Here is a 23,914-nt window from a genome sequence, read left to right on the forward strand (position 1 = left end):
CTTTACTTCAATTTATTGAGGTGGAGTATCCTGAGATTGTGGCACTCACTCTGTCCCTTTTTGCGCCACGCCAGAACCTAACATTTGAACAAGGGGTTTGATATTAATATTAGATGCAACTTCGAACATATTTGCTAGGTTCCTGCTGTTGGAACTATCAGCATGGGCTCCTGTTGCCAAGATCATCCCTAAGTACCAGACAGGATTCACAAAAGGAGCAGGCACATTGACTAACCTCCTGACCCTGTCGAATGTAGTACAATATACCTGGCATGTCTGTAAAAGTAGCATTTATATTGCGTACATAGATCTTAGTGCTGCATCTGACATGGTGTAATGGGAAAAACTATGGAGAAAAAAACATAGTACTTGGGGCATTCCATCTGGATTACTGAGAATGCTGATCAACCAGTATTGTGACACATCTGTCAGGGTGAGACTGCATACTCAGGGCTCTATGAGTAACCCCACAGATACTTAGGTCTAAAACAGTGGTGTATCTTGGCACCCTTGTTATTTAACCTATTCTTGAGTGATCTACCGGCTACCTTAGAGAGCGGGCTGTCGGCTCCCCTGAAGTTGGGGATGATGAAAATACCATGGCTCTGGTACGCCGACGATTTGATCTTGCTCAATTTAACTCCACACATGCTGCAGTGCTCATTTGACTGTTTGATTCAGTACTGTGTTGATAATGGGCTAAAGATTATTAGTTCCCGGCAAGGGACAATCAGATTGTAACATGCAATCTGATTGGCCCACGCTGGGGCTTTACCCGACCGAGCATCCCTCTCCTAACATTCCTTTCCTTTGTCCCCGGCTGAGGGGTGTGACAGCCCCCCAGCCAATGAGGAGGCTTGGAAGGGGGAATTCCCTGCTCCGAGCCACCACACGGCTGGAGGCTGCCATCTTCCCCTGGTGGGGATTGCGATAAGTGTTTTCCCTCCCCCCAATCCAAACAATCCCCCCCCCCTCCCAAACCCACTTACCTTCTTTTTGGTCCATTTCGGGAGCGGGCGCGATGGGAACATTTCTGTCCCCATCGCCTACGCTCCCGAACCGGGAAAGGCCGTCATGGAAAGGAAGAAGGGACTATGCGTAGTCCTTTCTTCCTTTTCATGGCAGCTATTGTGTTTGTTTAAATTTTTCCTATTTTTTTGAATGGCCGCCATGGAAAGGGAGAGGAGACTACCTGTAGTCCCTTTTCCCTTTCATGGCGGTAATTTTATTTGTTTACCTTTTTCTGTTCATTTGAAATGGCCGCCATGGAAAGGGAAAACAGACTCTGTTTTTCCTTCCCCGCCAGCAATTTTTTTGACATTTTTTTTTCTGTTCTGAAATGCCAGACCGTTTTGGAACAGAACAACAATGCTCTTAGTACCTCAGACTTGCGGCTCGGTGTACTAATAGCAATAAGCCCCTCGCAGGGGGGCATTACCACTTCAGGTAATACCCCAAAGCCTTTGTTAAGGCCCTTGCGATGGGCCCCGGGGCATTACCTGAAGTGGTAATGCCCCCCCCGGCTTATGGCTTAAATATAGTCAAGACAAAATCTATGCTATTTAGCCCTAAGAGGCTGAAATCTAATAACCACGTTAAACTTAGAATGGGGTCCTGGATGGTTGAACAAGTCCAAAGAGACAAATACTTAGGGCTAACTTTCGACAGTCATATGTCTTGGAAGTCTCACTATGAATGCATTCAGGTGAAGGCTAGATCTGATTAACGGGGCTACAGCTATTTGAAGTGAAGCAAACTGGTCACTCCCTGATTAGCTTGTGTAGGGGAGGACTGGTCCAGGAGACCCCTCTCGCCTGCGTTTTTCTCCCCAGGTGAGGGCTATGGCTCATTGGGCGTTCCCTCGTGCCACCCGGGCCCAGGTGGTGGAGGGCTCACCCGCTGGAGACATTGCCCACACGTATTGATTGCCCATACAAATTTAGCTAGGCCCAGAAACCATTTTTTGTCTGGTAAAGATGGTGTGAGCTCAGCGCACTGTAGCGCGGCCCCCACCCTTGGAGAGTCTCATCCCTGTTGCCGCAGCAACCTGGCAGATCCGCTGCGAGCACGTTCCCACGAGCAAGACGGACATGAGCTAGCGCAATACGCTAACATTGTAACAGTTCACCTCCCGCAGTGTACTATCACTATCAGCATGACCCGGCCAGCAGGCCTGAACAATGAGAAGAACGGTAAAATGGTCATCTGATGGCAGACAGTCTTAATATATATGTATATAGTAATGTCAAGACCACTTGCAAAATATGCTTTCTTCCACAAAATCTCTTATATTACAAACGCCTGTAGAATGTATTAAAATGAGAGAGCATGCTCCCATGATATAAGCAATGGCGAGCTCACACCATTACAGGTGGATACTAATAATAAAGGAACGCTCAAGGGATCTGTTTGTTGCGTGTATCACTGGGCAACCTACCTCCCATGGTTTTGCGCCATAACTAAGCTAATGCTGCTAGAGTACACAATAAAGCGAATGCAACTATACTATGAACTCATGTAAAGGATGCGCGAGAATGCACTTATCATGTGTGTATGTCTAAGCCCCGTATGTGCCACCACCGTCACGTACAGTGGCGGGTCGTTTTCTATGTACTCCACCAACCCAACTACTACCTCATTTACTGCGAATGTATATGCATGTAACTAAAATACTGTAGCTGCTAGAATATAATGTACAAATATGGTGCTCGGACTGGGTATAATCGAGACACATCCAGCAAAGTTTAAATGCATGTTTTGAAGCGATTTTGAATAAGTATTATAGAAAGTGTTCAAATGTTTGTGATGTCTTTACCTACATTTAGCAACACACGAGGGAGATACCTTTGTGAATGCGTACAAGGCCATTTCCCCCTCCCACCCTGCGAAGGCTGCCAAGACATGAGAACAGAGGCCCGCTCTGCGTTATCCCACCTCCCCCGACCAGACTGGAGCCGCTTCAAAGAATTGTAGCCCCACTGCAGCACCCAAGGCCGCGACCAGCCACCTGCATTATTTACAGCACAGCAGTAAACCCTTGTCTAAACTCACGCGCCCCCCTCGTAAACCCCACAACCCACCGGACCGTCTTAGACTTATGGCCCTGTGCAATCAGGACACCCAACACTTTGACAACACACAGCGGAACATCCATAACAACTTCTAACAAGACAGAAAGACCTGTACCACCCGTCCCAGGCCCCGAAGCTTAGCCCCTCGACCTATGGCCCCGGTCAGCAGGACACGGGTAACCAGGCCTCGATGTATTACCTCCAGACCCCTCACAAGGTGCATTCCTCCTGTGTTGCATTAACCTATAGGATAACCTATTGGAAGATTTACTAAAGAGAATAACACTGTAAATGACTGAATGACTGCAGTGTGCATGGCCGAGGGCAAGTAAGTCAGGAAAGGGATTCATCTCTGCCACAGGCCGCCTCGGCACACCAACACCGCCCGGATGAACTCAAGCCGACCTGCCAGGCCCAGCCCAACCCACGAGGGTGACCAGTGACGTCCTCCAGCCAAGACCAACCACGCCGCAGCAGCACCTATAGTTAGTCGTCGCCACCCAATCCCAATGAACTTGTGCCCCCTATAGTATGTAGGTTTTGATGACGTTTTTTGTAAATATATACGCCTGTCTTTGCTATTGTCAGACAGGGCGCTCTCGGAGTTTGCAGAGTTCTTTGCATGCCCTATTCTGATTGGTAAACTCCCATTTACGCTCACCCGCACTCTGTCTTGGCCTTATTCCCATTTTGGGAGAGTCTTTCATTGTCTCTCATTGCGGGGAGGATCGTGCTGTTGGGGGACGCTTGCTTTCACTTGATACATCTTTATAAGGCTAAGGTACAGCCTGTATTATTGTATGGGGTGGATGTATCAGCCTCTAAAATGTTTCACTTTAAAGATCCAGTATTCGATATTTGCTTAAGCTTTCCTCCTGTACTCCTTTTGGGTACATACTTCTGGAAACCAAAAATTATCTTGAGTGCACGAGAAGGTTGTCTCGCATAAATCTTTATTTTTAGATCATATGTGCTCCAGGGGGCACTTCACTTAATGTTAGTGGCCTGCTAACTAAAAGTGACATCCCTGAATGTAAAAGGCTTCTGTATTTGACAGACCTATACAGAAGTGCATAAGTGGATACGTAGCAATAGGGGCATGTTTACTACTGGAAACCCGTGAAAGGTGTGTGCTTCTGCCAAAAGGCCTATATTAGGCATGAATTACCTTATCTACTAAGTAATCTGCTGCAGATTATGCAGCATACTGCCTACACAACACTGGAGGACATCATTATTTGGTAGAATATCCTTATAATCGTATTGTAGTCATCTACATACGTATCAAGTTTAATCTAAAGTATGTATTATTTGACAGCAGGGGAGTCTGTTTAACCTCTGGTTTCTGTAGGTTGTGTGGTGGCCTTTGCAAAGAGAGCCTAAGACACCTAATGCTAGAATGTGAGGCACTGGGCTTGTTGCGAAGTAACATATTTTTGGCAATGGGGGCTAAATGGAGACCATTGACCTTGACTCCATGTGTCAGTCTTACTTGGATGGTGATGATATTTCCTTTATTTATCATATTACAAAATGTTGGGATAAAGTAGCTGACATCCTCCTATTGTTGCAGTAAATTAATCTTGCTTTATTATTTGATATTGTCTTAGGGTTTGCTTCCTATTCATTCTACTTGTGTGTTAAGGTTTGCTCCCTTGATTTTTTAATGCCATTGTTATGCCGTGATTATGTGATTATCTTAATTTGTCTTTTACCTGGAAGCTTTTTTTTAACAGATTTACTATTTATGTGTGTTGCCGAAGATCTGAGTAAATGAAGACTAACAGCTGGATTATACGTAATAAAATTGAAATTGAAAATGTAGAAATCTGCACTGATTATGAAGCCTTATAGTTAGAGAGAGTAGTATACATTAATGAAACACATCTATCACTATTGTAAGGCATTTAATCAATTCCACTCATACTCACAATCAGCTTGTATCCCCAGAACAACAATATATTGTCAATGTGGGCACTCTTTACTAGGATCCAATCACACCTTCCTAGATCCTCTGTCTCGGATTCTAGGTCCTTCCGGGTCAACGACAGGCAAGTAGATTTCCTCTGAGAGTTTAGCCAGGCTAGACCTGTTGTATTTTAGCCTAGCAGGTACCCAGCTAAGCCAGTAATTTAGAGGTAAAGTGTATTAGGGGAACGCTTTTGGTGCTCAGGAAATTACTTTATATAAAATAGAATTTAAATAGACGAAAGAAATGCCTGAAAAGCTGAGAGGATTTTCCCCTGGGATTTGCAAATTATTGGCAGTCTAGAAATCCAGTTTTTCTTGGTCCAGGATCTGCTTTGGATTTTTGTTAGTGCAGATTTTCCCTGGTTCTTTTTGGAGAGCTGGCTGCAAGGACAGCATCAGAGGTGGCTTGTTAAGGTAGAACCGGTTATTTTGATGCCCCTTTCACGGATTTTGGCCAAAATGTTCCCCTACTTCTGGAATTGATGAGACGACCTCAAGGACAGCCTTCCTGTCTTGATGCCATTCCAAATTGCAGGTTTGGATTCTTCAAGGTGCTGCCCATGCATTTTTGTGCAAAGTCTTCTTTCTGGTCAGATTAGCCCCAAAGTATCTCATGAACCATAATTTATAGTAATATGGGCTCAACAGAAAGCTCAATTACTTTGATTGGCGGTTGAAAGTGCCATTTTCTGCCAAATATTTCATTTGGTGTCTTAGTTCTCTCTATCCCACAGCCGGTGTTGATGTATTACATGAATTATATATATATATATATATATATATATATATATATATATATATATATATATATATATATATATATATATTTCGCAAAGATAATTTTGACCTCATGTTCTACATTTCCCAGGTCCACAAAGACACGCTTCTGTATGCTGCAAATTAGCATTCCATCCTACTGAAACTGTGTGTGAAACTGTTGAACAATCAATGTATTGTCTGATGATCAGCCGGTACATTTCGAAACAGCTTTTATCTCAGCGTTGCAATATCTGCCACAAAATGGATTCCCAAACGGCCTCCATTTTCTTAGTCCTTTACAATGATTTCATGTCTTGAAATGCATAACATGAGGGATCCATGATTTTGATCCTAGGAATTCTTCCTTTATGCTGTGTGTTTCATGATTCCTTCAGCCCAAAGCACCTTCTCACACGCACATAATAAACCTCTGGTATTTACCTCTCCTAGAGATTGACTCCTGTCAGTCACATAGCGATATAGCCGTGGCCATGGTGGGTGTGCAATCTCTCTGTACAGGAGCCGGCCTGATTTACAAGAGGTAATGGGGCACGTGCAGGCAAGCATGGTCAAGGTATTTTGCCACTTATCTCACTTATTCAAGTGCTTTACAAAATAATGCGGTCCATGGTATATGTACTAGTCTGTTTTTAAATATAACTAGCTGTATATGGTGAATCATGACCCCTCTCTCTCTCTCTGTCTCACTCACCCTCTCTCTTTTTTGCGCGCTCTCTCCTTTTGGGTAAATGTTGCGTAGTTGGATGCATGTTTGGTAGAAACACCCCCGTTATATCGGGCAGTTTGCAAAACCAGCTATTAAAAAAAAGGAAATGAATGAATGGTACCAACATTTTGAACTTGCCTATTTTAAAATTGTATAATATTTATATTTTAAAATTGCATACTATTTATTTTATAATACAGGACAGCCTGCAATATCCGTATAAGAACCTGGAAATAATGTTCATATTCCAGGTACCTAGTCACATCACAACTGACCTATAATAAGGCAATGACATCACAACTGCACTGTAATCAGCTATTACGATTTTAGATTCCTTGCTTGTTAAACAGTTGTCTGTGTCACTGTACAGTGATTAATTGTCAAGGAACTGTTTATGGTAGAATGGTTGATTTGTGCACTGCTGAAGTAACACATGTAAGCAAGAAGCTGCATGTCACTACTTATCTGAAAGTACAAAATGAAAACGACTTTTCAATCCATTATATTCAAAAGTTCAAACTAATTTTCTGCAACACATTCGAAGTTTCATAGTAGATTTTTTAAATCCAAACAGATTCTACATTTATTATAGGGATCGGCAAATGGAAGATCGCCGACATACAGGGGATGACAGCCAGGGCCATGTATTATAAGTCATAAAATACCCGCTACCATACGTAAAAAGGATATTGCAAGTCACCTTGGAGTTCTGTGGCCTTATAAAGGAACTAGGCCTTCAGCCTCATTCCTCTGTTTGGTCACAGAACCTTTCGGTAACTTGCAATAGCCTTATAACGTATGGTTGGTGGTACTCTAGCCAATATATAATTGTCACTTCTATTATATATTGTAGTCATAATAAACATGTTACATTTGTCCTGTCTCACTGAGCAAAAGCATATAATTAAAACCTAGAATAACTATATGAATTATTTTCTGATAGAAGGTAATCATTCCAATATGAACATTATCAAACACTCCTCTTGTACTCTTTTGAATATCCCTATGAGAAAGGAAAAGGAGACAAATAGCACCAGTGCAGGTTCCGGCCTGCTTTGCATAATTTCATGTAGTATTTTGTTAACATAAGGATGAAAGCAAATCTCTATATTTGAAAAATATGTCTGCGATAAAAGGGTTTATGCTTGAAACACTCATTACCTAACGCATACTGCACCTAGCACTCATTTAATTTTTCACAAACATATACACTGATTTAGACAGCCTCAGGATTTGAATGTGAGGCACTCCATTGAGGTCCAGGAACCATCCGAAAATAATATATCCTTTTCCTGTACAGAATTCTAGCTGGTTCTCAGGGTAAGGATGGCTGGGCACATACTCAGTTCCCAAAGAACAGACATCCAAAGGAAATTAAATACGTAAGATACATATAGTTTAATATGCAAAGCATTTTCATTGTATCTCACATAAACGTTTGAACTCATTTGTATTCATATTTCCCATAGATTATGTGTAGGTGTTTTCATTTCTATCTAGACTCCATTTTAGTTTTCTGAAATGCATCTGTTTTTCAAATTTGCATGCTTTAAAAAGACATTCAATTACGATTTGTTGTTAAAAAATAGCTAACATGTTCTGACTTACCCAACAGTTGGACAGTCAAAACCTAAGCCTTGGCTCCTAAGCATACATCTGCAGGATGCTTTTAAACCAATCATTTGTTTTCACCTTTTCTTTAGAGCAACAAGCCCGTTCAGATTGATGAAGATCATACTTACGAGGTAAATTCTTATAACAACGTCATGTTTAGTCCTCCTTTAATTTAAGATTTGCCTTTGAAATTTGAGTTCAGAAGCAGATTGGTCTGCCAGAAGGTCAGATCCTTCCCATCTCAAACCTTGCGTATGTATCTGTCTGTTTCTAGCTAAATGCACATCCTAGCTGATAAAGATCCAAAACATTTGAGCAAAGACAAATACTTGATTTTAACAGACTCTTCATCCACAGGGCCTGCAAATCGAGGAAGCAGCCACATACGAAGATATTCTCGCATACCACATTGGTGATGCTAAGTGGACAATGGGGGAGCATCCATGCCAGGAGTAGGACGATCTTAGAAGACCACTTTTTTCCTAAATGTGACTCTACGCCACGTGCCTAAACCGCAAAGGCGGAGACTCACTGGAGAGCCCCACGGAGAAGACATTAACTCAGAGTTTGTAGCCTCCCTGAAGCAAAACGGCTGTCCGTCAAGAATTCGCTTGGGCTCTGTTGCATGGCAATCTCTCTTGTTCTTTTATTGCTTTCAATCACCGAACAGCAGCTCTTATAAAAGGGGGGCTTTTGGCAGAGTAGGTCTATATATTCCCAAGCAATGCCATCTTACATTTAAGAAAGAAATTGGCCGTTCTTGAAATTATCATAGTTCTGTAAGTCTGAAACTGGAAATTCTAGATGGTTTATAATTTTCGGAAACTATCGACTCAGTACAGTTGAAACAAGGCGCAAGGCTAAGTGAATTTGACTTCATTTAAATTGCTTAAATATGAAAAATATTATATTGTAAGATAGTATAGCTGTATGTATTTTTGCTGAAATGCTTTTTTGAAGAAATTATAATTGAACAAAAAGTGTAATGACATTTTAAATTTGTAAATTTAAAAAAACCATAAACCTACTGAATTTGTAACTTTTAAACGAAAATGAAAAAAGGCAAATCTTCGTTTAGCCAATGGTTATGTTGTGCTTGGAAGCCCTAGTCCGCTTTTTTCCTCTCAAAAGTACACCATGCTGATCACTGCCATTTCCCTATCCTCATAGGTGTATTTACTTTTTGTACTTCTCTCACATAAAGCCTACCTATTACCCATGCACCCAACCTGCCCCCACAATCCCTTATCCCACACCTGCCCTTTCGAAAACCATAATTGTAATACATGGTTGGATGAAGGGCCATAAACAATTAAAATACAATATTTACTATGTCCCACAATGGCTGAAGAGCCGGACAAACTGAGGCAACCCTAGGAGATATTCAAGTTACAGACAATCTTCCTTGTCCCTTTTCTGGGTGTGCAAGCCATAGCAGGCAACCCTAGGAGATATTGTTGGACACATGCACATCAAGTTACAGACAATCTTCCTTGTCCCTTTTCTGGGTGTTCAAGCCATAGCAGGCAACCCTAGGAGATATTGTTGGACACATGCACATCAAGTTACAGACAATCTTCCTTGTCCCTTTTCTGGGTGTTCAAGCCATAGTAGGCAACCCTAAGAGATATTGTTGGACACATGCGCATCAAGTTACAGACAATCTTCCTTGTCCCTTTTCTGGGTGTTCAAGCCATAGTAGGCAACCCTAGGAGATATTGTTGGACACATGCGCATCAAGTTACAGACAATCTCCCTTTTCCCTTTTCTGGGTGTTCAAGCCATAGTAGGCAACCCTAGGAGATATTGTTGGACACATGCACATCAAGTTACAGACAATCTTCCTTGTCCCATTTCTGGGTGTTCAAGCCATAGCAGGCAACCCTAGGAGATATTGTTGGACACATGCGCATCAAGTTACAGACAATCTTCCTCGTCCCTTTTCTGGGTGTTCAAGCCATAGGAGGCAACCCTAGGAGATATTGTTGGACACATGCACATCAAGTTACAGACAATCTCCCTTTTCCCTTTTCTGGGTGTTCAAGCCATAGCAGGCCCATCTCTACATTTTCTCTGCATAAATGCTTTCTCTTTGCCCTGCAAGGGACACAAAGGGAAGTAACTCAAACAGTCTTATGCAGTTTTGTACAAACTAAATATGGTTGATGAAGACAAACATGAAAAATTGCAAATCAATAATTGTGCAAAAACGGTCCCGAAAATGGGCTTTCAAAGACAATTGTTGATAATGTGAAATACCCCTAGAATGACTGTGTTTTGCAAAATGGAGGACCTGGCACCAAGTTGTATGTATTATGGGTTTTATTAAGCAGCTGCTCAAAGAACATGCCAGCAATCTTAGTAATTGTATTTGTTTATTTGTAAAGCACGTATACACAAGTGAAGTGCTTCAAAGCGTGTTTCAGTAGAAGGAGGTGTCAGGATGATGTCTTGAAATGTGTAAATGTAATGTGAAGAAAGGACCGGTGAATCTATAAAAAAAAGCACAACAGAAAACAGGATTTCCCCTCTTACTCTGAAGGGTTCCTTAAAAAATCTTCCAAGTCTCCACCTTCTGGCTCTCCGCTCTTCAGATTTCCACTCCTGGGGACGTCCATCGTTTGTTTTCTTCATCCCTCCAGCAGTCCCAGGGAATGATATGAACTGACTAGGCTGGCTGTCTTGTAAGACCAGCCCCCTCCTTTGAGTGGTGCCCTGTGACATTGGTTGCATCTAGGCTTTGTGGGCTGGGTGCTATCTGATTGGGCAACGTGTTCATAGTTAGGTGGACTAAACAGGAGTTGGCTTAAGCGTATTTTACATTCTTGGATTTTTAAAAGCAGCCTGAGTGTATAGGGGCTCCCTTCCCTAACCTTTGAGGCAGTACAGCCGCTGCATGTGTACCTCTAGTCCCCAGCATGGGAGTGCATCCAACTAGCGCCCACTCTTACCCAATGCATTGCATGGCATGGTGCCATAATTCAATAGTGAAACTAAGAATACAATTCCAAGAAAGTAGTTATGCTGGCTAAAATGCTATGTCTGGATTTAAGTGTCAGGGGTGACATGTTAGTACCAAAATGTGATGTATTGGCAAGTTAAAAGACAGAAGGTCTAACCAAACAACTCACCTAGGTCAATTTAGGGGGTTGAGGTCGTGGAATATTTGCAGGGGCTAGGGTATCTGTAGGTGTTTAGAGAATGACCAGGGGCGTTAGACAAACCATTGTAGTATAGCGCTTTGGTGCCATAATGGTATGCTTTGTCAAGGCTCACTACAGTAACCACTAACTTAAATTCTCTTCGCTAATCATTAAACAAGGGAGTCTGTACGAGTTGGTGGCTCTCTCGTTATAACATGGCATTAGGGAAGGTTCTTGCAATTAGCATTGAGGGTCTGATTTAGTCTAATTACAAATCTTCTTTGACCATTAAATACTGCTGTGTGAAACTATGATGAGTGGGGGGTGGGGGTTGTGGTTGGGTTGTTTCAAGTTTCTAATATTACAACTGTGCTCTTGGCAAGGCTCTGTTTCTGACCAGTGGTTCATCTTATTGTAACTACTACCAGGGTTCCCTGGTTGTCCATGCCCCGTTTGGACATGGTCTTTTCCCTCTCTCTTCCTCTCCTTTTTTTTCCTTTTCCTTTCCCTTGCTGTTTATATTTTATGTATGTTAATAGCGCACTCGAATATGACTTCAAGCATGAACTCTAGATCTGTAAATCACCTCAAAATCGTTTCATGGAATGTGAATGGTCTGAATAATGTAGTGACACGAGCCAAAGTGTTATCTTGCTTGAAATCAATGTCCTGTGATATTGCTTTTCTTCAGATATTGAAGCTAGTAAACGTAGGCGGAGTTGGGTGGGTCAGACTTATTTTTTAACATTCTCAACCCACAAAAGGGAAGTCTCGATACCTTTTAAGATAAATCTACATTTAATGGTTTTGTCCAGCAAACGATAAAGAAGGAAGGACTGTTTGTGTCACTGTAAAGATACAAGACTCTGTAATATTACTATGTAATCTGTATGCACCAAACACGGATGATGCCCTGCTTTTTTATGAACATGCACAATTTATCCAGAACTGCAATGTTGAATCAGTTATTCTAGCTGGAGATTTCAACTTGGTCTTCGACCAGTTACTTGACAGCTGAAACTGGGACTGTTCAAGAATTCCAAAAAGAAGCAAGAGATCACTAGAAAGTTTGATAGATGAACTGGATCTAGCTGATATCTGGCACCTTGAACATCCATTTGAAAGAGATTACAGCTTTCATTCTGCTTGCCATGATGTTTACTCACGTATTGATCTGTTACTTAACTCTGGGCGTATAACACCAAGTTGTTTTGGCTCTAAAATAGGAATCATCAGTGTCTCTGACCACGCACCAATATCATCATGCCTTTCCTTACAATACACATTAACTAAATCATTCAGATGGAGAATGAACTCAACTATTCTGCAGAGAGGAAGTTGTGAAAGATATTGAGGAATTTATCGCAATCAATAGAACGGATGGCATTGCCGTCTCATCTGTGTGGGAGGCAATGAACCAACACACATCAGGCTTATTGAATCACACTCCGCCTTCCGCAAGGCCATGAAAACAAATCTCTTTGTCTGATTGTGTAACATGTATTTATGCTACTATGTAACCATTGACTCTGCACTGTAACAAGTCTTTCATTGGGCGGCTTCTTTGTAACACTTAATCAAGCCTTCTTAAGTTCTGATATAGCGCCTCGATGCCTGCGTGCTGTAGTGCACTCTACAAATCCAAAGATTTTTTTTTTAATATATGAGGTGTCCTGATAGCCAAGACAGGTAAATACAGGAGAATGAAAGAAAGAGATATGAAGAGACTATCTGAGGAAGCAAAACTTTTAAAGAAGCTGTATGCGACCAGTCATGACCATGAAGTGAGGAAAAAATAAGAGCTGAATAAAATCATATCGTACCAGATTGAATACGCCTTGTTCAGAAGTAAAATTAATTATATTGAGAATGGGGAGAAGGTGAGAAGGCTCCTTGCCCACAGACTGAAGGTTGCAGAAAGTGATTGAAGTATCAATGCCATAAGAGACACAGATGGTAATATGGAGACACAACACAAATAAATAAATGAAATATTCAAAGGATTTTAAGAAAATCTCTACAAATCGAAGCTAAACTGTGAGCAAATCACTATAAAGTCTTTCCAGGACTCCATGGAGGTTCCTCGTTTAACTCTGGAGAATGACATAAAGCTGAAAGATGATCGCTTAGCAGTCTCTCCGCTCCGGGTAGGTAAGTCGCCTGGTACTGAATAGAGTCTGGTGTGCCATCTCTAGTACACGAAAACCAGGTGGCGTTTGTGACTGGAAGATCAGTGGCAGACAACATGAGACGGCTACTCAAGGCAGCTGAGTGTGGGAGCAAACAGGAGTGTCCTGCTACAGTGGTCTCTTTGAACACAGAGAAAGCCTTTGACCGTGTCGAGTGGCCATTCCTATTTGAGTGCTTGGAGAGAATGGGATTCAGTCAGATCTTCAGACGGTGGGTAAGACTTTTGTATATGAATCTCTCCGCAGGTGTCCTCACAAATGGCTTTATTTCCAATCCGTTCAAACTCAACAGGGGTACCAAACAAGGATGTCCACTCTCCCCGACATTATTCATTCTGGCGATGGAACCATTGGCGGTAAAGTTAAGATCCAATGACAATATATGCTCAATTCGAGAGGATGTACATATGAATAAGATCTGGCTTAATGCAGATGACTTAACTGGTGCGTTTGCGTGACCCCGGCGCTGGTATTCCACACTTAATGAGTGATATCAAACGTTTCTCAGAAGTATCAGGTTGCAAGGTGAATTGGGTAAAATCTGAGATTGAGGCACACATGCAGCCAATTCAACTTCACTTGGTGTCCAGAGAGAATTAAATACTTGGGAATCTGGATTGGCTCGGAGTTGGAGAAACTACCCAAGATGAATTTCAACCAAATAATGCCCAAGCTTAAATCATACCTGGACAGATGGGCGCTCTTGAGACTGTCTCCGTGGGGCAAAATCAAATGCATCGAAATGAACTTGGCACCACAAGGGAATTATATACTCTCGATGCTTCCCATTAAGGTGCAAAAAAATATTTTCAAAGATATCAACTTGCCCATGCAAAAGTTCATATGGGATGGCAAACTCGTGAGGCTGGCTTTATGGAAAATGCAGCTCTCGCTGAAACAAGGAGGTATGAACCTGCCTAACTTCTTCGAATATCATCTTGCATTCATGGCTAAACATCTGTACCGGACTATAGGCACGGACAAAGAGCACATGGATGAAATAGCGTATGAAAGTAATAATCTATAGCAGCTAGCTCATACGGCCTTGCTGGCGATGGTGGCAAAACCATCTAGAAGGCAGAACCCGCTGACAGCCTTTATGCATGAATGTTGGCGCTGCATGTCTAATCGTATGGCAAGTGATCCGTTCCTGTTACAGAATGCATCGATTTGGCTTAACCCAGCATTGACCATCGAAAGGAAAGTTCTATTCTGGCCATCTTGGTTCCTGGGAGGAATCAAATATATAAAAGATCTGATTGAGTATGGGGAATGGATCCCCTTTGCGCAACTACGCTGTAAGTTTGATTTCAGTGAATGCACTTACGCCGAGTAGAAGAGATTGATGGGTATTATAGCTGCCAAGATGGACCCCATGCGATTAGCATCACAAAGTGCAACATGGTCAGCGCTGGAGCTTTGCAAACATGCTCTGCACCCAGCCGTCACTATGTATAGAATTTTATGATTTTGCTGAAGAGGGGATACGGATTTAGCCAATATCTGGTCTTGGGAGCTGGGTGAAAAAATTGATCAGGGCTGTTGGCTGAGATGCTGTAGCAATGTTCAACTGGTCAGCATGGATTGGGGTCTAAGAACATCACAAACTAAACTCCTGTTTAGAACATATTGGACTCCGGAGGGTATGTTCAAAAGACGTCTTCTGGAGAGGAATGATTGCTGGAAATGCAAGCAGGCAAGGGGCACTTTGAGTTATTTAATCTGGACCTCCTGTCAAAAAAAACAAAAGACTTTTGGGAGGGGGTCCATGAGAGGTTGGGCTTGGTCTTAAGCTGCACTACTAGAATTAATGCTTCAATTTTGGTGCTTGGTGATGTGTCCTCACTGGATGACATACAATTCTATTAAAAAGTCTGGCTACTCAGAGCATGCATGGTTGCAAAAAAAATGATTTTGAGGTCTTGGAAGTCACCTACTTCCTTCTGCATTTATGATTGGGTGGAAGAGTTGTTAACTGTATCCACCTATGAGAGGGCAATTTGTAAGCAATCAGGAGATATTGACCCATTTTAGGACACATGGGCATTTTTCCTTGATACGTATGGCTAATGGGTGCTTATGGAAACTGTGTTATTTGTTGTGCGCTTGTTCTCGATAAACTCCTCCTTTTCTTCTTTCACCTTCTTTCAATATCAATGTCTCACCATGCTGTATGTACATTGAGATTACAATTTTGTGTCTGTTCATTTGTATCACCACAATGACTATGCTATTGTTAATATTGTTAAGTACCTTTGTTGAGTTCCATGCTGTGTGCTAAATAAAACTTTTTATCAAAATAAAAATAAAAAGTTAATTGAGAATCTGATGACAGACAATCCTCTGGTAAACCGAAAATAGAAAGACTGTTTTATTGTGGTGAAATTGCAACATTGTTACCCCTGAAACACTAGCAGGAGCGGAACAACAATGCTTGTTTATGTCCTGACTCACACAGTGAATGTGCATATTATTGATTGCAAATGTGTATCCATGAATGTCCTGCGAAACACTTATCTCAACCGGTTCCACAATCCCGTCAAAGGATAAAAAGTATCCTTATTCTTGTCAGGAATGTGGTACCCTGTATCTCTGTTCACTAAGGCAGGAGAGTTAATTTTCTTTGTCATTGATTCGGGTCTGGCTGGAGGGAGCTTCAGGCTCTCTCTATAACATAGAGGTCTTTATCCTGGGTTTCGTTCGGTTGTGGAATTGTTGGGAAATCCCAAGGGCCCCAGTTAGTATCTGGGAAGGCACATATTAATGCTGCCCCAGCCCAACTGCAGGGGACTGCATCACAATTAAAATAAGGGTATCAGAAATTATGGCAAAAAGAAGCACACAACACAAATACAGTCCCTTCTCTCTGCACTTATGAGCCACCCGCTGGGTCTACTTGTGAGCTAACTGCACTTCCCCCTTCCTGTCCGCCCTGGCACTTCTCCCCTTGCCTCTTCCCTGCAATCTAAATGACACAAGGCCTAGTAAGATTGTTATTTTGTCCTCTCTTTGTTTCCCCCTCCTTGCCTTGTTGCGCCTAGAAAAGCTTGTGCACATGCGCGTTATAAATGACACTTCATATCATATCAATATTTATATCAGCATCCTTCAAGGGTCGCAGAAATGGTATCCAGTGATAAAATCTCCTGGGAGACGATATTTCCCCAAATTTACACTCCCAAGAAATTCAAGCACTTTCACCAAATATTCTAGGACAGGAGCATATAACAGAAAATAATACCCATCCTAAAATATGTGGGGGAAGGCCTTAAGGGGTGCAGGAAAAGAAGTTGCCTACCTGGCGACTTTTTCTCAGTCGATGTTGATATTGATATTGATATTTTATATGTATTGATATTGATATTTTATATGTATCGCGCTCGTACACAAGTGTTTCAGAGTGCAGAGTGTTTCACCAGTGTTTCAGAGACGTTATCACAGGGAACCTTAGAAATGCGTTCATCTACATCAATTCCTTTTACAGGCTCTCCGATCTAGTGCTCTACTGCTGTTTACATGATTTATTGTCCCTGGCTTTGGAGGTGATATGCATAATTAATTGCAAATAAATGTTTCTTTTGTACATATGGAATGCTTCTTACCTTTGCTCAGAATGTGAAGCTTTGGTTCAACAGGTCTTGATGAACTTTTATACATGTTTGTGCTTTGAGGAAGTAAATACATTTTTTTGAATATTCTGGCATTGATTATTTTCTAGGGTGTTTGAATATTATAGCATGCTCACTTGTGCCTTGTGTTTTAATGCACTGTACGTGGAACTAGACGAAGCTACCATGAATAGCGTAGCTTCCTTCCTCTGTCCTGATGTATGCTGCATTTATTTGACAATTTACCATCACAAAAAAGGAACTAGAAATAGGATTGAAAAAAGTTATATGTTAGCATTTTTGCATACGAGTTTTCATGATCTCTCTAAGACTGGACATAACGTAGACTTGATAAGTGACTATAAACCACATCATAATGGAGACATCAGGAAGTTGTGACTTAGTGAGAGATTGAGTGGGTGAGTGAGTGAGTGAGTGAGTACATGTATATGACACACCTATTCTTGTCAATGCTCATTACTGCAATTACCTAGGAAAAAGAGTACGAGATTTAGAAAAAAACATATAGCTTTAAGCAGACTCACAAGTTAAGGTAATTCTATACTCTTTTACCTAGAGTGGTATCTAAAAAGTTAATTTTCAAGGGTCAGCTACCCTGAATTTAGTTTTCCTTTTAGTTGACCATAAAGGAGCGTTGAAACCTATGAATTACATTGCTAGACTGTTGCTCTTTGGCACCCTGGCACATTGCCTGTGTTTTCCTGGGAACCTGTATGGTCTGTGACCAGTGTAGCATGTGACAAGTGGTAACGTCACTCAAACAACAGATGATTGTCTTTTCTGTTAGACGTATATACACAGTAATACTGTGCCCAGTCTAGACGTGTTCATGGTGAACGTTCACTTTAAGTTATAGTTGAGTTTTATGTTATGGTGTTTCAAATACTCCCCCCATTTCAATGCCACAGCACCCACCCTTCTTACAGAGCTGGCACAGATCAATAGGCCTGAGAACAAAGACGGTTGCCTTAATACTGCAATGTGCAATACGTGCTGATGTGGTTTAATGGTGCCAATTTACACTCTACCAAATGTATTGGTCCATTTGGATAAACTGCATGTCCACAATAGCGAGGCCTAATAGAGAAGTAAAAGCAGCCATCATCCGAAGTAGGATTTATAGTGAAGTGTTTATAGGAAGTGGCAAAGTTTCACCTGGTACGAACTGTGCATGATCGACATGAATTGGAGCAGTGTTCCGAGTCCTTCACTTGGCTACACAGGTTTAAGCCCAACCTCTGATTGGCATTGTTACTTGTCGTATTGTGAAATGAGTTTAGCAATCTCAGCCTGGTCCCCAGATAGTGCTCATTGCCGGGTTGTATGTAAATATAACCATCACAAAAACAATCCCAACTATTTGAGACACCAGGAAAAGAATATAGATTGTACCTCAAACTAAAGCTGCAGGATTCATGGATTGGTAGAGTGTCTCTCCCGCTCTCCCTTGAAAAGCAAAATAGAAGTTAAGACAACGTGGGGGTGTGGTGTTCACTTGCCATTGGCTCTGGCTATGTGATGACAGTGTGAATAATGCTTGTGTCAGGGAGGTGCAACAGGAGAAGGTAGGACCTCAATGTAACAAGGAAAATCATTTCCAAAATAAGTTTACAGGCCAACACTTCTTAGAAGATCCACAGAGCATTGACAGAATTGTGATTAAGCTAATCAGTTGTAATACTTCCCAGGTTCCCCCACTTGCCTGCAGTAGAACAAGGCCCTAGTTGTGAACTAACCTTCATTCAGGTCAGGTGAATACCACTGGACTCTGTAAAGTACTTCCAATGAAATTCTTTATTAATAGCATTTCTAGCTGGGATGATAATTGCTTATAAAGCTAGTGAAACAGTTGTATGAAAAGCAAACGCTGCAAAGTCATCTGTTTTCTGTTCAGTCCTGTCGGAAAAGAGTGGACAGTGATGAATATTAGTTTGAAGGTTATCCTCAGAGTTCAGTGATGTGTGGACAAGCAGAAGTAATCAATTCCCCTGGTCTCCAAATGTGATTTAGAGATAGGAGAATATGGTTGTCAGAAAATCTGAAAATCCCTTTGTAAAGTTGCTGCTACACACAGGGGAAAGAGATCTACTTATATAGCCACAGGGGGGATCTGCAAGACTTAAGACAGAGACATTGCAGAAACACACTCTACAGAAAGGCAGGATGAGTGGAGATCACACAGGGAGCAGGTTGATATGATAGCACACGCAGATCACTCTGGGTGGAAAAGACCACATAGAAGACCACATAGAAGAGCTGCAATCAGCATCAGGAAGAGCATACGTCTTAAGTGAGCTGGAAGTAGGAGAAAGCCTTCAGAAACAAGGTTGGGTTCTTATTGTTCAGTCCCTCGAGCGCTCAAGATGCATCCACACCCTGAACAGTCATGTGTCACTTTCTTACTAGCTTAGCACTGGCATGCAATTTCCTGTCTTGCCCCACTTCTGCTTTCATGCTGTCCCGATTGTGAGACCAGGAGGCCAATATACATAACGGTATTTCCCCCTGCCCTGAAATCAAACCCACAGAGTGCATCCTTTAAGTTGTGAGCTTGTTGGCGAAATAGCATAGACCAGGAAATTTGTAGGCTGATTTTGGGAGGCTTGTCTGAGTTTTGTCAGAGATCACATTTTATTACTATGATGGGCCATGTTCTGCAATTTCTAGGACTGGTATCTTTTATTGTGTTGCTGTCACGCCTTTCCCCATCACAGATTCTAAAGAGTACAAGAGATTCTAGGCAGTTACGTCCACAGTCGCATGCCCAACAATAGACACCACTTCCTGTGCTGCTCTGGCCACTGAAAGTGATGTCTACTTCCAAGACTAAGCTGCCTCTATGTGTGCCTGCAAGTGTGTTTTTATCTTACAGCCCTATATGGACAACAGGATCGGCCACACCCCGAGGGCACCGTCTTACAGTTTACGAATCACACCCCTGGTGCCACTGCTTATAATGCGGAAATCCAAAGATTCTGCCCGTTTTACATTGGCCAGATGCAGGTGGGTGTGACTAAACTGCACTGTGATTAGCTGGACTCACAGTGGCCAAAGCATTCTAGCAATGTAGTGTGTGCACTGCAAAGCATCCCAGACTATCGATTGTGTGCAAATTGTTCTACCCTTTGGCGTGGCCAAATTATCTGTGTGCTCTTATTTGCTGCAATTACCGGCATTTCTGATTGGAAAGTTAGTTACTACTTCAAGCCTGATGTTGTTTATTTCTCATGCTGGATCTTTCTTTTGTTTCCGAGTGCGTTAAAAATCCAGAACTTAGATGTATCTAGATCTTTCGTGTTCAACGGTCGTTACCACGGACAGTATATTTACTAGTATGTCAGGCCTAGTAGTTCCTTCGGACTACCAAACTATGGAATTTGTTAATCCAAATCCAAATGGCGTCCTTCCCCGCACCCAGGATGAGATGCACGCTTATCCACAGGAGCATGCACAATATGAGAGGACAAGTTGTCGGTTTGTGAAAGTACAAAACAATGTATTTCCCCGATGTTAGCTCAATTTGGGGGCCCCTGTGTGGCTTGGATGGCATGATGGTTGCTCCATGGGAGCTTCCCGTCAATGTTCTTAATCTCTGGATTCACCATCTACAAAGCAGAGGATCCAGTTTAAAACACAATTGCGGCTTTCCGTAATCACTACTCACTACCAATGCCCATCTCTTCAATCCGAATACTATAATCTAAACTTTTATAAATGTCCAAGAATGCCAAAAATCAGCTATTTCATTTAAGTTCCTTGGGACTCTGGGGAATCCAGTTCTGTAGTCCCAAGCATAGCCGACAGAGCACCCACCACTGAGCTCCAAAACGGTTTCAACCGCGGACAGGACCAGGTAACATGAATAACATTGGCCTGTTCTAGAGCACACCTGGCACATGTAGTGTATTAGCCATAGATGATTGTTCATGGACAGTGATTTTATCTGTTGGCAAACCAGTGTCCACAGAGTATCAGTAAAAGTTTTGCCCAGTGCTACCTCCGTTCAGGTACGTGACCTGTCGGAATGCGGGACCCTCTGTGCCCTGGTGCCCTTATATATATTAGAAACTAGTGATCTAGAAGGTGTCGATGAGGTAATACTTTGCAGTGCAGGAGAGATCACAGGGGCACAGGGATAGTCTGGCCATATTGACTTCAGTACTTCACGCAACCTATAATATAAGAACATTGTGATCATATTTGATTCGGCTTCAGCACTCAGGACTTCTCAGCATATCAAACTCCCTTCAACCACAACCTCCCCCAAAGCAGATATCCCCAGTTTCCCAATGTCTGGAATAGTGTCTCGTGTGTGAGTGGTAGACCCCTAACATTATAGATGGCGAATGTAGGAGAGTAGGAAGCAGCCAGTCCCGTTACACCTGCAGCCTTCTGCCATGCTCTACAAGTAACTGCCGTCGGCTGGATTCCTGCACGGTCCCATGAAGGGGTTACCTTCCAGAGGAGGCCCTTCAGATCGTTTGGGGTCATAATCAACTTTTCTAATAAGATATTTGGGAAATTAGATGGGGGAACCACCACGAACTACAGTATTGTAATTGAGCTGCTAGGAAATGTAGGTATAGATTTGGATATTCCAATCTCCCCCAGTTTGAGGGCATTGTCAAGACCTTGTAGGCAAACCTAGCCTAACGGCCAGCTCACACAAGATGGATCATCAATTTCTTAAGTGTAGTCCATAAATTTGAAGGTGGCCAAATTAGAGAGTTGTTAAAAATATACAAGAATTTCAGAAGCATTATCATTTTGGCTAGGGACATCCGAGCCGCCTGTGATATGTGCAGCGGAACCCAGGTCTAAACCCTATGTTCCAATTGCATTAACACTTTCAAGTAATTATATTTGAGCATGGTTTTCAGGGAGGTGGTGATATGAATACCCAGGTACATCATGCCCGATGGGCACCACTTGAAGTCACCTACTATGTCTTCCTGCCGGGCCATCGGAGTGAGTGGTAGCACCTCAGATTTAGCCCAGTTGATCTGCAGATCAGATATATTGCCATACCTTTGAATAGACCTTATTACTGGCTGCAGGTTCACCTTTGGATGCTTCAGGTAAAGCAACATGTCATCAGCATAAAGTGACACTATCAAGGTGTGTGACTGTATTCTGATCCACCTTTATTATTATTTTATTTATTTATTTCTAACACGCCAAAGCCTGTGGTCATCAGGGCGTGGAGAAAAGAACTTGGAAGCATGCAGCAATGTGATCAGGGGGGAGATTGGACAACTTAAACTTAAGAGAAAAGAATAGTTTTCATAGCATTTTTAAAGACGGGTAGATTTCTTTCACATCGTAAGTCCATCGGCAGCTTATTCCATGCAATAGCCGCTTTTGCAGGGTAAGAACTTTCTTTTCCCTTGACTCAACGGAATCTAGGACGTCGCAGTCGCATGGTATCTTTTGATCTAGTGTTTCTGGTTGAGGTTTGGTCAGTGATATGCGTTTTAAGGTAACTGGGTGCATCACCAAAAAAACACTTGTGAGTCAGGACATTGATTTTAAACTCTATTCTTGCTTCCCCCGGGAGACAGTGAAGGTCTGTAGCCCCCTTAATACAGCATTTACTTGCTCCGCCTAGTAGTGTGTTGCAGTAATCCAATCTCGATAAGACTAGAGCTCTTACTAACGTGGCACAATTGGCTGCTGAGACAAAAGGTTTTATCAGGCGTTTAGCCTAAGGTAATAGTGTATATTCTTTGTCACACTTGCAACTTGGGTATCTGCCATAAGTGATGCCTTAATGGTAACCCCCAGTGTTTTTACTTTATTGACTGTATGAATTACATGTTGGTCAATATGCAGTTTTTCATAGGCTATTCCTAGTTTTTCTCTTGCTTTATCAGATCCGAATATCAAGAGTTATGTCTTCTGACCATTCAAACAAAGGCTGTTTTCCATCATCCAGATATGAATATTTCCATATGTGGACTTGATCAGTTCTGTATCTTTTTCATAGTCTCCACTTAATCTGAACAGAAGCTGAGTATTGTCTGAGTATAATTAGTAAAATATAGTCCCATGAACTCTAATAGGTCACACAGGGATCTAGAAAAATACATTACAAAGAGCGCTAGACAAACAGCCTCCTTGCGGTACTACGCATGTAAACTGTTCCGAGTCAGAGGATGCATTTTGCCAGGTGACTTTAGATTTCCAGTTACTCAAGAATTATCGAAACCATTTGACTGAGTTAGGAGAACAATTTCCACTTTCCTGAATACATTTTAAAAGTTTAGAATGATCTACAAGCTCAAACACTGCTGAGCGATCTAAAAAGTCTTCCTAAACTGGGTTGTCAAGCTAAAACTTAAAACCATAGGTGACCTCTTTGTCGATGGACACTTCCTCACACCCGAACAGGCCAGATCCCGCTGAGCCTCTACTGCCCTAGACTCGTTTATCTATTTCTGCCTCAGAGGCGCACTACATACTATACTACCCTCGTTCCCACAACAATTGCTCCACGGGGTTATCCAGTCACAGGGTGAGGGCAAGCTAGTCTCCATGCTTTACAGATCCTTACTGGCAGACACAGCTCCAAGCCCGGTAACACCTAAAGTGAGGTGGGAAAAAACCCTCCAGACCATATTCCAGGACGAAGATTGGGAATACATTCTGGCGCAAACCCAGAAGATATCCCTAAACACCAGGCACAAACTGATCCACCTAAAATATATACATCAAGCATATCTCACCCCAGCCAGAATTCACCGCAACCATCCTTCAACCCCCCCACAGTGTGGCCGATGTAGCGCCCCAATGGCAGACTTCCTCCACCTAG

At 42.2% G+C, this 23,914-nt stretch overlaps 1 protein-coding gene across 1 annotated transcript in view; it reads left to right on the top strand.

Annotated features, from left to right (window-relative positions):
- CD79B (CD79b molecule) overlaps nt 1-17,163 on the top strand; it is a 159,403-nt gene extending 142,240 nt beyond the window's left edge. The window contains exons 5-6 of the mRNA XM_069634047.1: nt 8,232-8,273; nt 8,500-17,163. Of these exons, the coding sequence (XP_069490148.1) occupies nt 8,232-8,273; nt 8,500-8,598 (141 nt within the window). The 3' untranslated portion in view covers nt 8,599-17,163. The remainder of the gene's footprint in view (nt 1-8,231; nt 8,274-8,499) is intronic.
- The last annotated feature ends 6,751 nt before the right edge of the window (nt 17,164-23,914 follow it).

Source organism: Ambystoma mexicanum, chromosome 13 (assembly GCF_040938575.1).
Source record: "Ambystoma mexicanum isolate Mex_15411 chromosome 13, UKY_AmexF1_1, whole genome shotgun sequence".
Taxonomy (NCBI): Eukaryota; Metazoa; Chordata; class Amphibia; order Caudata; family Ambystomatidae; genus Ambystoma; species Ambystoma mexicanum.